Source organism: Theropithecus gelada, chromosome 2 (assembly GCF_003255815.1).
Source record: "Theropithecus gelada isolate Dixy chromosome 2, Tgel_1.0, whole genome shotgun sequence".
Lineage (NCBI taxonomy): Eukaryota > Metazoa > Chordata > Mammalia > Primates > Cercopithecidae > Theropithecus > Theropithecus gelada.
Window position 1 is genome coordinate 168,737,934 of NC_037669.1, and position 16,331 is coordinate 168,754,264.

Here is a 16,331-nt window from a genome sequence, read left to right on the forward strand (position 1 = left end):
GATCCAGAGCAGGACCAAAATTTCTCAACTCAGCTACAGAAGGCTTCACCATGTAAGAAAACAGAAGAATATCTGAATCCCTCCTCTCTGCAAGATGCAACTGAGGAATACTCTAGAGTGCAAATTAAGCTCCTTCTGATCTCTTTGCTTTGCACAAACTCAACATATAAGGAAGAAGAGTCTTGGAGTCCTAAATGAGGTATGAACCATAAAGCTCCTTCAGGCCTTGGCATCTCTATGAATCTCTTTAATGTACATACCTTGCCTCTCTGGGACTTCATGTCTTACTTCCTGTTTTCTCCTAATCTGCCCAATTCCTTTTAATTTTTAACATCTTCCCAAATCACATATGACAAACAAGTCTCTGGCATTGCTCATAAGAGTAAGTAATGCAGGAATACTTCAGATAATTTTATTCTGTTTTAAATTTTAAAATCTTTTAACTATTGGATTCCTAATAACACCAGTTCCCCACAGAAAACAAGAAACATTCATCTTCCATGATACTAAAAGGAGCATGATATTTGGTTTATACAAACTGATTGTAGTTGAACCTGAAAGAAATTAACATTATATGAGATTTGGTGGCTGACTACTATATTAAGTGAATTAAGGCAGTCATTGAACAGTATAAGGGACAACAGGCAGATTTTTAAGCATCATTGTATAATTGATCTTATGTGATGGACAATGACAATATTATTATTGATAGATTTGCAACTTCTTAATTGCCCTGATTTGATCATTACACATTATATGAATGTATAAAAATATCATGTGTACCCCATAAATATGTATAATTATTGTGCATCAATAAAAATAAATAAAAAGATCTATGTGAGAGAAGTACAGAAAAACATTATTGATTGATTGCTGAGGTAAAGAAATTATTTCAGAATCAGGCACATGGGATGTGGGGTCTCTGCTTTGATTTTTTTCCCATCAGAAATGAAATGAATTAAAATAGTCCCTGATGCTTGTGAGAACATTATATACTATTAAGATTTTTTTTCTGGAACTAAAGATATTTCTTAAGGAAATTCTATATGAAGGAAAGGAAAATATTTTATGGCAGTAGGAATAAAAACAGAATAGCAAGAATTACAAACACTGCGACACTTTTGTTAGTGATTAGACAAAAGGGGTCCTTGACTAGTAGAGTAAGCAAAACTAGCCTGCCAGGATTATGAGCATAAGTTACTATCTACTGAACACCCATAACACGTGTTAGCTTATTCTGACACTTTCCTGATTGTCTCAAATGTAAGAACTCCTGTTAAAACAGTTAAATAATAAAGAGAATGTGTCCCTAGTTTTATAAGATTGTAATTTTTCTGCCACAAAAAATTGGATGTTGGTAGAAGAACTATGTGTGATTCTCCAAAATCTTATATTATCTTCATTAAAAAACAATGGAGAACAGTCATTTCTCAATTTTTGTTAAAATAAGGATAATAGAGTTTGTTGTTAAAAGTTTTCAATTTGGGTCTCATTTACAGTTAATAACAGGTAAATTACACATAAGGAAAGTTAGGAGTATTCAAAATAGTATTCAGATACCCCAGGGTAAAAATCAGTTTATCAAAGACTTTGAATTTCAGATGCAGGATGAAATGAAAAGAAAAACATGAAAGACATTTTGTCCCAGTAACTCCCACGTATGACATCCTAGACTAGGGACCCTAACACATATGCGACTGGTATGGGAAAAGAATAAAGGAGACATAATAGAACACTTGGCATTAACACATTCTTTAAGAATTGTACAATGAGTATTTATCAGGTTAAAAATGTGAATGTGCTTCTAGGAAAAAAATTGCTACCATATGAAGACACCATCCTTAAATGAAGGTGTAACAAGAAACAAGAAACAAGAAAAACACATAAAATATTGCTGAAAGGAAGTAATTTTAGAACTTTATAATGAAGTCAGAACTTTATAATGATGGTCAGAATGCCAAGCAAAAGAGCAACACCAGATGCAAACTGTGGTGTACACAGCCCCCCTGCCCCTGCACAGACAGATTATATGCTCTTCAAGTTACCTGCAATGCTCAGGATTGATTCACAACCACCAGAGCTAGGTTTAGAGAGACAGCCAGCTACTTGCTTTCATGACTGGTAGATCGATGACAGTCCCTAAAACATCGCTGAAAATATAACAAGAAGGAATCACTTTGATGAGTCTCTTGGGCTGGCAATTAGTCTTCCCCCAGCACATGCTAGAATACAAACAGATGGTCATGAAAATCCCTCTATAGCAGACTTTTCCTTGCCGACTGAGGTATGCAAACTGAGCCGCAGCCATCTCATTCCTCTTCCTCACCCTTTTTCCCTTACTGACTTTTTCTATTTCTAAACAAACGTTACTAACTAGATGTTAGATTCTCATTTAAAGGACCGAATGCATCCCAGGGAATCTGAATTTTCACAAAGCATCCAGGGTGATTCTGAATCAGGGATTTTAAAGACCAAAAGTCAGAGAAACACTCTACTTATCAACATCTGATTTTGCTTTGCCCACTTCATTTAAACAATTTCTCAAAGATAATCTGTCATTTTACAAGTTCCAGATATCCCACAGAGGGTGCCTATTTTAACCTCTCTCAGAAAACTCTTCAGCACACTGTAGACAACCATTTCCTCTTTTTTTGAAGCTCTCTCCTCCTTTGGCTTCTGAATCAAGGAGCAATCCAAGGTATTCTCCAGGCCTGATATCTACTGTAACATCATGAATATGGGTGTGGACTCTGGAGCCAGCTTGCCAGGCTCAGGGACCGGCCCCACCTCTCTCCAGTTACATGATCTTTGGCAAATTTCTTTACTTTCCTTTGTACTAGTTTATGGTCTATATAATGCATACAAATAACTATATCTAAATCATAAAATAAGAAGATCACATTAATTATACACATAAAATTTTTATAATAAAATCTAGAACAATGTAAATGCATGAAAAACGTTACTCATCCTTTATATTTTTGATACCTTTATTATCTGTTTAGCAGACCCTTTGTCTTCCTCCTACAAGACAGGAATTAAATTTTAAGGTTGTTTCCCCTTTTCTTCTTTCTGTTTTTTGTTTTTTATAACACCCCTAGATGTAGCTATTCTATGAGTGAGAATAAGATCTAGGTCAGAATTCTTATTCTATATAGGAAGTGTTTTATTAAGTACTTGTTAAGGAAATTAAATATTCTTGTATTCTGCTTTTATTACTTTCCATTTAAAACTATAGATTTTTTTAACCTCTTATGCATTGATTAGTTCACATATTCTCTAACTTTTTATACTTCTACTGAGTCACTGAAATAAAATATTGAAGTAAAAAATCACATTTTTTCTCAAGTAAATTATTGAATTGAAATTTATGTATACATATTCACTCCTCTTAGGGTTAGAAAATTGGAAATGAGTAGAAAATACGACTTGTTCATATCTTTGATTTCAACACTGTACCTGATACAAGTAATTGTAAACAGATAATACGTATGTGGTTCAGTTTTTATCTTTGTACTTGTATACATAGTGCCAGCCTTAATTGGAATAGAGTCTAGATGTCCTTTACAAAAGTTCCCTGGGAATAACTCTAATCTCACATATTTTTTAATTAGTGAGTAAGTAAAGTCAGCTTTACAACCGATTCCAGGGGTGAGACTAAAGAGGGAATTACAGCACACATTACAAAACCAACAAATTCACAGCAGATGTGTCTGTTCCCTCTATCCTCTCCTATCCTTGACCTCATCTGGAGATTCCCTTTATGACTTCTCTGGCTTATAATCCCCAGATTCATGGGTTCTTTATTTTCACCATTAGGCTGGGCAGGTGAGTTATATCTCAGCTTCTAACTGCACACTAGCATAAGTAAATTCATCACAATTTCCATTAAACAATGGACACCACCTTTAAGCCTACTTCAGAGTAATCTTAAACATATTCTGAAGTTTTGTTGGAAACCTGAGTTATTAGGCCCTTTTTCCCTAACTTTATAGGTTTCCTTACTTGTGTTTAGGTCCAGTGTTTTATCTCATTTTTATCCCATTTCTTTTACTTTTCCAGAAATCCCTCACTATTTTATTCTTAACAAGTTCACAGTGCTGCTATAGATCTATTCGCTTTTATTTTCTTACAAAATACTATTGCAATTTTGGAAGCAAGGAAAGAGAAGACACGTATCTGGGCTGCTGTAAGGGTTTTTGAAAATTACCTTCTGATCTCTCCTTGAAAGACTCAAAATTAATATTTAAGGAAACTATTTAGTGAATTGAATCTGTAATACCATCTTAACACACACACACACACACACACACACACACACACACATGTTCATGCCATTGCTTAGCGTTTCTGAGAAACAAACAAAAAAGGTGGTGGTTAAGAGAAAGAGTGCCAGACCTGGTATGGATCTGTAGAAACTAGAAGCCAGTTTCAAAAGGGTGGGCCTCAAAATGCAAAATAACTTGTTAAGGGCATAAGTCAGGAAAGAAAAATTCATACACACAAGAATCTCACCTTTATTACTACTAGCTCCGTTACCTTGGGAAAATTACTTCTAGGGGAAGTATAAAGGAAGGAAAACAAAAGTTAAAAAGCTTATGCTTTCAAATCTAGAAAAGTAGTGGAGTGATTGCTTTCCTAAGATTATAGATAGGAAACACCGGGACTGGAAGATGGTGGTGGTGGACGTGATTAGTAACTGAAAGAGGCAAAAGATGAAGAAACAAGGTAGCTCTATGTGTACTACACAGATTTGAAAAATATATATTCAGGCCGGGCGCGGTGGCTCAAGCCTGTAATCCCAGCACTTTGGGAGGCCGAGGCGGGTGGATCACAAGGTCAGGAGATCGAGACTATCCTGGCTAACATGGTGAAACCCCGTCTCTACTAAAAATACAAAAAAAAAAAAAACTAGCCGGGCGCGGTAGCGGGCGCCTGTAGTCCCAGCTACTTGGGAGGCTGAGGCGGGAGAATGGCGTGAACCCGGGGGGCGGAGCTTGCAGTGAGCCGAGATCGCGCCACTGCACTCCAGCCTGGGAGACACAGTGAGACTCCGTCTCAAAAAAAAAAAAAAAAAAGAAAAATATATATTCAGACATAAAAAATATATATTCTGCACTTATTTCATACTACCAGTGCTATAAGCTACCAATCCCTTCAGTTCTTCAGACTTCCCTAAACATACTCACTCCCACACATATACACGCAGAGATGCACAAATGAAAATCTCCTCTATCTCAGACAAATTATATTTCCAAGCTAAACGTTATAAATTTAATTCATTCTCTTTTCTCTAATGGTGTCCCTTAATTTACACTTCATCTAGCTCTTCAAAATAATGGTCATGAAAAACTAGAGTATACTTCATCTTGGGCAGAGTAAGCTCTTGGATGCTCTCCAGAGGGGAGTTGGTCTAGATTATCAGGCTCAGATTGTAAAACCTCATCATTGTCCTGGTACACAGGGTTTCTTAGGGATAGAAATTGCATAAAGAAATCTCTGCATTGCAAAAGATGGTATCCTTCAATGGAATTCATATTAAGTCCAGGTAAAACAAATAGCCAATGGCTGGAACTTTAAATAACTGACATGTTTTCTCTTTAGGGTGAAAAAAATTGGTAACAAAAGCCAGAAATATACTCCAAATTTGAACACAGTGAAATTAGCATTTTTCACTTTCTTCTACATTTTTATCCTTCAATGATAAAAAATAAATTCAGTTCAAACAAGAACACAATGTCTTATTATATATTTTAGAACAATTTAATATCAGCATTTTTTTCATGGCCTCCCCTTGGCTGAACTTCTAAAGGATATGGTCAGTAGGAGAAAAGTATGAGGAAAGTGCCACATTTCAACATGTGATATACTGATATGGTTTGGTTGTGTCCCCAGCCAAAATCTCATCTTGAATTGTAATCCTCGTAATCTTTACAATCCCCACATGTCAAGGGAGAGACCAGGTGGGGGTAATTGAATCATGGGGGCAGTTTTCCCCATGCTGTTCTTGTGATAGTAAGTTCTCACAAGATCTGATGGCTTTATAAGTGTTTGATATCTCCTCCTGCATCCATTCTCCCTCCTGCCAACTTGTAAAGAAGGTGCCTTGCTTCCCCTATGCTTTTCATCATGATTGTAAGCTTCCTGAGGCCTCCGCAGACACGTGGAACTGTGAGTCAAACCTTTTTCTTTTATGTATTACCCAGTCTCTGGCAGTTCTTTATAGCAGTATGAAAATTAACTAATACATATACTAATGTTGATAAGGTATCATTAAGACAGAAGTTACCATTATGAAATAAAATTGTGCCAAAAGAGATTACTGTGAAGCCACAAATGTTCTAGCAAGTTCTAATTTGTCTACTGACAGTCAACAGAAGCACAAATAGTCCTTGGAGATCAAAAGGTGAGACAAATTTATATATACATGATAAATATATGCATAAAATCAAGGCCTGAATTACGATAAAAATCTACGAAGCTATTTTATTCTCATGAACTATCAATGTTGCAGGATAAGAAAATCTTGTAAACTGAAAATCTTCTGACACTTTAAACATCTTCTGGGGCAATCAATGGAAAGAAAAAAAGAGAATAGATCAGTGAGAACTAGAAATTAAAATTTTATTTAGCTTTTCTGTTAAATGAAAGAAAATTTAATGCTAGCAGCATAGATAAGGGCAGCAATAATCTGGATTTATGTGCTACAAAACAATGAACACCAAAAGACTCTAGAACACTGGTAGATAAAACTGAATTATTTGATAGGAGTTTCAGCCCAATAAAAATAGAAAACCGGGCTTAATAAAATAACCCAAATATGACAAAGATAGTGTGAATAAAATAAAGCTGCCACGGTAGGTCAACTTGTTACTGAATCCTTCAACAAAGCGTTAACAACAGCTTAAACCATGTTGAGCACATGAAATTGAATTAAATTAGTTGGCCGTAGAAGCTTTAAACATTCTAAAAGTTATGTCGCTTGTAATATGTCTTTCAAAATGCTCTTATGAAAGAACCATTTTTAATCTAATCTTCAAATTTCTGTTCTTAGCCAAAATCCCTTATGATACTTTAATACTTCATTCTATTCCTCATAATGTTAAAGCTTTTCCATTATAGAATATATCACATAATTAGAAAACAAAATGGCAAATGTGAGTAAAATCTCAATGCTTACCCAGAAATCTCAACTCCACTGCTAATTTCCTATGGTAATTAAAAAATATATATCGTAAAAGGTACTGATATACAGACATTGTTATAATGCTTGTAAAATTGTACAAACAATATTTCTTATTCATACTCACTTGCATTATTGTTGAATTGTGACAAAAATTTAGAAGTACATATCTTTGTAGAATTGTTTTTTAATTTACTTTTATAAATTTGTATGCAGTATATATGAAACCATATTATTTCTATCAGCAGAAAAATAATCTTTATTTGTAAAGCTCAATCGTATCATAAATATAAAATCAAAGGCCTTTTTAAAAGAGGAACTTAGTCATGCAGTCTGTATTGTTTCCTAGATCTATAATATTTATGAGAGGATGAATCATGAAATCTCTGGAATATGGTAAAGTCAACACATTAAGTCAACTTCCAGTATAGAATTCCCTTCTGCCACTTCTTTATTCACAACTTCAAAAAGTATGCTAACATAAAAAGACACATTTCTGGCATAATAGAGAATATATAGTGATAAATTATCAAATGATCTAACTATATGACTATTTATTCTGCACAAAATATTGATGTAAATTAGAGTTGTTGATGTAAATTTAAGGAAAACATCAGCTTTGTTGTAATAATATAAGTTAAGTGATTTAAAAATGACATAAACTCAATAACATAAGAAAATACCCAAACGTATGGTATAATTTTGTTGACAGTAGAATATAAGTTTGCCAGGGAGATTAATGGGTTGCCAATAATGTAGACCTGGGCAGTTCTGAAGACAAACAGCTGTACTGGCAAGTCTGTTAGGTTCTTTGATACGTGGCTATGTTATTTTCAAAATAGAGGTAATAAGACTTTGTAAGATTGTTGATTGGGGTTCAATAAATGATGTATATGAAGTACTTGGAGCAGTTGATACTAGTTCCCTTTTCATTTCTTTTGCATTTTTGGTGGCAAATTTTAACTCACAGATATCAAACAGAAAATAAAATTTAAGGGAAGTATTAAATTTTGTTGCATTTGCACAATAAAACACATTGTACATACTTCTTACTGAGACTTTGAAGGAAACCAGAATATTTTACCCCAAAATATACTTCTTCGGCATATTTTAAGATGCTATTCAGAAGGGCTACAGACTATAGGAACAGCTTTGAAAAGCTGTCTTTTTGTGGGAGGGATTTACATCTGTATAGAAAATCTACTTTAGTAAAGTAAACAACAGATGCAAACAGGCTTTCTCTGAGGCCCCCCTTATCTGCCTTACCCAAAACTAAGATTAACTCAAAGGAAAAAGAGACTAAAAGTCTGACCATTTTGAAGTTCTAACAGAGACATTTTACCATAGGCCACCATCTATACTTTCTGAGGACAGCTCTGAGTTTACTCGAGAGATTTTTTACAGGCGTAACAAGACAGCCCTGCCTGCCATGCTTGCCATGCTTTCCTTCCCTCACTCTCCTATTACCTGGGACTCCACCACCCTTGCACTACCCAGAAGGCAGCCATTCTTTCCATAACCTAAAGATAATGTATAAACTTCAACCATCTGGCCTCTCCTTTGAGTCTCATATTTTGTATGGCTCCCAGGTTTATGCATGTTAATAAATCTGTATACCTTTTTATCTGTTAATCTCTCTATTGTCAATTCATGTCAACAGAATAAGAGTTGAACCTTCAGAGAGAGAGGACAATTCTCCTTAACAACTTTAAAAACATTGGTAGTGTCTTATTTGGATTCCCAAGAAGCAGACTCTAAGATGATTTTGTGTGCAAGTAGTGGACTGGCAATCCATATCTGTGAGGCATAAGAAAAGCAGTACAGAGTAGAGAGTGAGGTTAGACTGTGATAGAATTGAAACAGAGACACCAGCAAATCTGAAGCTGGAGTGGACTTTCAGAGATGTCCACCCACTTTTGAGGCAAGGAGCTGGGACTTTGTACCTCAGCATTGACTAGCCATTGGACACAGGCTGCTGAAGAAAAGAACAAGCTCAGAAGAGGTAATTCCCATGAGCTGAAGGCAATGCTTGGGGAAGAATTTAGCAGGCAACATTCCTGACTGAGCTGGAGGGACCTTGGAGATTCTTGAATCACACAGATTCTTGAATCAATGAATTCTAGCACAGCATGAATTCAGGTAACTTACATGCATTCTATATACCTTTATTTCTGCAAAATGTACATCGCTGTCAGAAACCAAAGTTAGTCTTAACTGCAGAAACAATAGCCTACTAATTAATTCGTATACATCAGATAGCTTTTCACTGTGATCTTCAGAAGATCATTTCCCTTAATAAGTGAGATGACATGTAAAACACCATATTTTTCTCAGAAATGTGAAAAACATTTTACATATGATAATGCTCTCTCTTAATTTTTTTGTAGTATATAATATAATATGCCTCAAGACATATAATCACATAATATTCAAGTATCAGATAATGGTATTTTACCTATTTAGACAATCCTTAAATGACTGCTAAAATTAATTCCATATGTATTATTTTATTTGCGTCCTTAAAAATAAAAAAAATACAAGGTTGGATAAATTTAGGTAAAAATCTCTATTGTTACATGTCTTTCTTGGCATACCATATTTAATTATTTTCCATTTGAAATCAAATTGTGAAAATTTTGTGAAGATGGAAGTTCAAAGCAATCATTTTGCAATTGTGCATGTTTAAGGAAAAGAATCAAAGAACTCCCATATGTTTCTCTAAATAACCTAAAAAGGATGATGTGCTTACTAAGAATCTACAGGATCTATTATTTGTACAAATCAACATTTTTAGCTTGGTTTCTGTGTAGGTAAACAAATTACCATTAATAACTGTGTAAGGCTTGTAATTGTGTTCATTTCTTATTCCTAATAAGCCTGCAGAGGCACATTTTAATAGTGGGGATATGGGTGATAGAAATAATATGTTTCTATATTAAGGTAAAGCACTAAGTCGCTTTTGAAATTTGTGGCCTATAACTAGACTCACCTATAGTTATAGGTGAGCATGCCCTTTTACATACCACAGGTAATACAAAAGGACCCCCCCCCCCTTTTTTTTTTTTGGAGACGGGGTCTCGCTCTGTTGCCAGGCTGTAGTACAATGGTGCTATTTCGTCTCACTGCAACCTCTGCCTCCCAGGTTCAAGTAATTCTCCTACCTCAGCCTCCCAAGTAGCTAGGACTACAGGCATGTGCCACCATGCCCAGCTGATTTTTGTATTTTTAGTAGACGGGGTTTCACCATGTTGGCCAGGACGGTCTCGATCTCTTGACCTCGTGATCCGGCCCCTGTGACCTCCCAAAGTGCTAGGATTACAGGCATAAGCCAACGCGCCTGGCCAAAAGGAACACTTTTTAAAGGGAGTTGAGAAAGACCAAAGGGCAGAGGACTAGGCTATCATCTACAATGTGCCCAAAGGAATATTTTTTTTTTTGAGAGTGAAACACTTATAGTTGTTCTTCCTGGACAAAAGTCATCCCAAATGGATAAACTGTTTCCCCTCTGTTGTATAACCCTTTAATTACAACACCCTTTCACCTGAAAATCCTCAGAAAAGTATGGTACAGCCATAGGACCTCATGTGGCAGTGTTATGGGAAATAAAGGGTCGGGATAATTTTTATTTAAAAGCAGGGTAGTTCGACGCTAAAAAAGGAATGAGCTATCAAGCCATAAAAAGACACAGAGAAAAGTTACATGCATATTACTAAGTGAAAGAAGCCAATATAAAAAGGCTACATGGTATGTGATTCAAACTTTATGATATTCTGAAAAAGTCAAAACCATGGGGACCACAGAAAGATCAGTGCTTATGAGGGAGGAAAAGATGAATAGGCAGAGTACAGAGGACTTTTAGGGCAGCAAAACTATTCTGTATGATATTGTGATGTTGGATACATGTCATTACACATTTTGTAAACCCATGGAATGTACAACACCAATGGTAAACACTAATGTAAACTATAGACTTCGGGTGATAGTGATGTGTTGATGCAGGTTAAACAGTTGTAACAAATGTAGCACTGTTGTGCATGGTGTTGATAGTGGGGAAGGTTGTGTGTGAAGGAGGGGATATATGGGAACTTTACTTTCCACTCAGTTATGCTTGAACACAAAAACTATTCTTTAAAAATAGTCCATTAAGAAAAAAAGCAGAGTAGTCTGGTCTATGTCAAACATTGGTCTGATGGCTGTAGAAAGATGACAATTTACTATGCTAGGAACCTTATGGGAGCTGATCAGTTGCAAAATAATGTGTGGCCTGACAGGGGGCTGGATAAGGCAAAAAATACTCAACAAAATCGTGTGGGAAAATATTTTTATTTGTATTCCCACTTACAAACACCTACCGATGGCACTTGGCAGTATTTAAGAAATTCTTATCCTATCAAATGTTAGGGTTTGAAATGAATTAGGTTTGCTTTCCTAACTCTGAGATCTAGTAAAGGAATATAGTATTTCTCCTAATGCTTAAGAAGTTGATTAAATCTTTATGCCATTATTTCCATCTAGTTTCCAGCACACATTACTGGTGTTTTCTTAGGAGGAGACCCCAGCATTGAGCTTTATTGAAATTTGAACCACACTGACTTCTTGGCAGCTCTTGCCTCAACACAACCCAATCCCACAGGCCAGGGTCCTTAGAAACTTAAATTAACTACTAAGGATTATACAGAATTTTCTGACCTACCTCAAGTATCATCACTTTCTATTGATCCCTGCTCTTACATTCATACACCAGATCAAATATCCTTGAAAACAGATGCAGCACAGATTAAGGCCAAATTCATCATACCTTCTCAGATAATGTGATTGACACTTTTGGCTCCAGGATCTCCCCTAATTCCTAGGTAGTCCTCAAGAATTGGCCCTGACCCTGCCATTCTTGACTTTTCTCATCCACATGTCCACCATTCTCTGAAGTGTAATTTCAGGCCAAACTGATAGGACCTAAGATGACCCAGTATTCCCAGTAATCATGGTTGTTTTTGGTGACCTATCGTCATGTTCGTAATATTAGTAATGACAGGTCACTGAAAATGTTCCTACTAACATGATGATACTTAAAATGTCTTGGGGAAAAAATCTGAATAGGAAATGCAGCAATAAATATTTTGTTGAGTACTACATTCATGAAGTAATTTGAGGAATATATTAAAATTTTAATTTTTAAATGTTCTCCTAAATGATTTGTTTGAATGAAGAAAGGCATAGTTTCTACAGAATATTCATTTTGGGAAACAGCGTTTAGAAGTACAGGTACTTCGGTGAGTAAGACCAGGGTTTGATTGCAAGTTCGACCATTTAATAGGTGTGTGACCTTCACCATAGTATCAACTGATGTTATCCTCAATGTCCATGTCTATAAAAGGAATATAACAAGATCATTTTGGCTAGTTATGAGGAAAAATTGAATAGTAAAATGTACATAAAGCCTTTAATAAAGTGCTAACCTCTAAGTATATTGATATGATTGTTTAAAAATATTTAACTTGAGTAAACTCATACCTAGTATTGTGGTCTGAAAATCTTTGGCCACTCTGCGTTATGGCTGGTACTAATTTTGATTTGGGTTTCTAAACAAGATGTATCTTTTGTTCTAGTTTTGTTCTATAATATTGTTTATTGCTTCTCCAAATGAGGTTTGTGACTATCAAGATAAGTGAAGTAAAACACCAAAGCTTACACTATCATGACCAATACAAACTTAGAGAAAACAACTTGGAATTGAATCACGCTGTACTTGAGGTGATTTCACCCAGAAGTTAACAATAAGGTATAGATTGTTTTTAAGAAGTCTAAGTAGAGACTGAAATATCCATTTTAAAATCGTGACTTACTTTGCTAGCGATAGCAGCAGGAAGCAGACAAATGCCTAGGCAGATAGGGACAGGTCCCTGGTGAAAACCCACCTCCAAGCCAAAGACAGTTTAAAGCCTGAAATCCAAGCTACAAGTCAAATCCATGGACTGGACTGAGAATCTGTCTTCCCATTTGCTGTGCTTTCCTCTGACTGATCCCCACCCTTCACCTATTTTACACATACCAACCCTTTTCTAATTGGTTTTCTACACTGCCATGCCCACCTTTGAGTGATGCCTTTGCTTTACCCTTTCCTTGCACACTCATAAATATATCAGCATGTGCTCTCCTATTCTGAGCCAGTAAAAGCTCCAGACTCAGCCACACTGGGGGAGAAACTACCCAACTATGGGGGTGGAGGACCACCCACTCATCCCCTCTCCACTGAGAGGTGTTCCACTGCTCAATAAATTATTCTCTGCCCTTCTCACTCTTCGTTTGTCAGCATATCCTCATTCTTCTTAGACACGTGACAAGGGCTCAGGACTCACCAAACATGGGTACAGAGAAGGCTGTCACACTGTGGCCCTCTGCCCTCTAACAAGCAGAGGGCAGCCAGCTCACATGACAGAAACAGCATGGGGCTGAGCCAGCCCCAAAGCCATGGGCCAAGGCAGAGCAAGGACATTACTGGCCAGGTGTCTCTGGCCGGCAAAAGTGATCAAGAAATGTCCTGTGTCACTAGGTTTCTCTTATGCCTATAGAATTTAATAGTTCTCAATTACTTTCTGACCAATTTTTGTTTCTTCTATCTCTTTGACAAATAACATCTATAATTAACTAAATGTCATACATTTGAAAGAAATATAAAATCCTTTCCAATAGAATACTACAGTTCATTCATACTAAAATCAAATAAATGAAAAACACATAAAGCAAGATAGAAGCAATTTCTACCTTAAGAATGTACTTTCATTTTTCTTCCCATCATTTGGCCACCTTGAAGCAAATTACCAAATTATATTAAAAATCTTTATGACGTCAAATATAGAAAGAGATTGAAATTCATTCACATTTTAAAATGTCAGTATAATTTAGATGAATTATATTTATTACACATGAAACATCTGATCAGAATATAGTATTGCAACTCAAGTTGCAGTGAGTTAGCTCTCTAAAGTCTCCTCTGGATGGGCCTACCCTCCTCTCTTCATGTCTCTATATTTTCTAATATCCTTCCATTTGTTCCCAAAGATATTTTTGTGCTATTTGGAAAATCTATTAACTCATAAATTCAACACATACTTTTAAAAAGTACTCTTATGAAATAAACCATAAATATTCACTAGGAAACTTAAAAGTCTGTACTAATGGATCATAGCTTATTGATTAAAACACCTATTTGAAAAGATACGCATTATTTCAAATCAATTGCAGTGTTACTAACCAATTGAATCCCCTATACCTGCAGGAAATAAAAAATAAAAAACAAAAATCCACTGTCCCATACACACTGTAAAAGGATGTCTATTTCCATACATAGCTATGTTAAAGGCACACATAAAGAAACTCTAAAACTCTGACAACTCAAAAATAGTAAATTTCCTGAAGGTCACAACCCTAATACAATTAACTATGTACAAAAAATAAAATGTCTCCTTCTCCCTCAAAGAGAAATGATGTATTTTAATCTACTCTGCTGATAAAGCTTTTATGTAATATTTTCCTGGTTTTAAAAAATAGTTTAGTTCATTCTTTTATCATCACATCTGCAGGTACACAAATAACTTAAGTTGATGATGTAAAATTGAGAAATATTTTTAGAAAAGCTTACCATTGTCATTTTTCAGCATCCCGTTGCTGAGTTGTTTTAATCTCTTTTGATGTGATTTGCCATTGTAGTGGATTTGTGCTTGAGCGGCCGAATTCAGCTGAATGTTACATACGTTGCACAAAGTAAAGTTGGTATGTTTCTTTTCTCTTTCTGGTTTTTCTTCAAAGTCATCAGGTATTAATTCAGCCTCACTCTCGCCATCGTGTACACAGGTGAAATCTGGGGGTGCAAGGAAAGTTATGAACACGCAGATCAAGATTTTTATATTACTTCATATTTATTAAATTGGGTGGCAAATAAATATTGATCCACATACAAGAATTAAAAATTTCTATATACTCTCATTCTAACAGATTGTTTTCATACTATGCTAAAGTAGACAATCTCTTTAATGGAATATAAATGGCAAATGTTTAACTTTTTAAAAAATCTGTTCCCAATACTATGCTATATATTTTTATTACTTCATTTAATTATCATAATAATGAAATAAGCAGTATAGTTTTCCCTTTTTTATAGCCAAGGAGACTAAGTTTTAGAATGATTAAACGACTTGTCTAAGGTCACACAGCTAACAAGTGGTATAGCTGTCATAAGCATTCAGTTTATCTCTAAATTCAAAGTTTTTAATCATCATGTTCTCTAGTATGTATTAATGAATTAGACAGTTTTGTTTTAATTCAACCTAATAAAATTCTTATATGCCTTACTAGTTAAGTGACTTACATCTGGATGGACACATTCTACACATACAAAGATGCTAAAACTGTTTCAATACCCCAAAATTTATATTTTATACCTGACACACAAGAGAGGCTTTGAATACCCAAGATAGCCTCATAATCAGGATACAAAAAAAATGTGACTGACTTATGGCTTACATTGGAAATCATTACTTTTGGATAAATGTATGCTTTGTATACTAAAACCAAAGAGAAAAGGTCAAATCATAATTTCAGTATCTCTGGCCTTAAAATGACATTTTTTTAATTTATTTGAGACAGGGTTTCACTCTGTCACTTAAGTTGGAATGCAGTGGCATGATCTTGGCTCGGCACAGCCTTGACCTCCTGGGCTCAAGCAGTCCTCCCACTTCAGCCTCCTAAGTAGCTGGAACTACAGGTGTGTGCCACCGATTATTGTCCAGTCAGATGACAATAATTAGAGTAAGTATTGTAATCTATATTTAACATCCACTCACAAGTAATTTAAAATAATAATACCTCATTTCTAAGTTTTCTCTACTTCCACTACCCTGGCCTCTCTAGCACACTATGGTCCAGATAGGAGTTCTCCACTCCAATTCTCCCAATTCCTTAAGGAGTTATTTTAAAGTCTTTGAAAAATATTAGCAGAGAAAAACAGTTATGATTTTAATGTGCATTTATTAACTGACCGCTACGTGGCAGCATCCTCCTAGGTTCTGGAGTTAAACTGACAAGCATCACAGAAGTGGTCCTTGCAATTAGACAAACTTGATGCAAAAGCCATGGACTTTGGTATGAGGCA

At 35.5% G+C, this 16,331-nt stretch overlaps 1 protein-coding gene across 1 annotated transcript in view; it reads right to left on the reverse strand.

The window, feature by feature from the left end:
• ZNF385D (zinc finger protein 385D) overlaps positions 1 to 16,331 on the reverse strand; it is a 986,291-nt gene that overhangs the window by 759,005 nt on the left and 210,955 nt on the right. Inside the window, exon 2 of the mRNA XM_025377737.1 lies at positions 14,823 to 15,041. Within this exon, the coding sequence (XP_025233522.1) occupies positions 14,823 to 15,041 (219 nt within the window). The remainder of the gene's footprint in view (positions 1 to 14,822; positions 15,042 to 16,331) is intronic.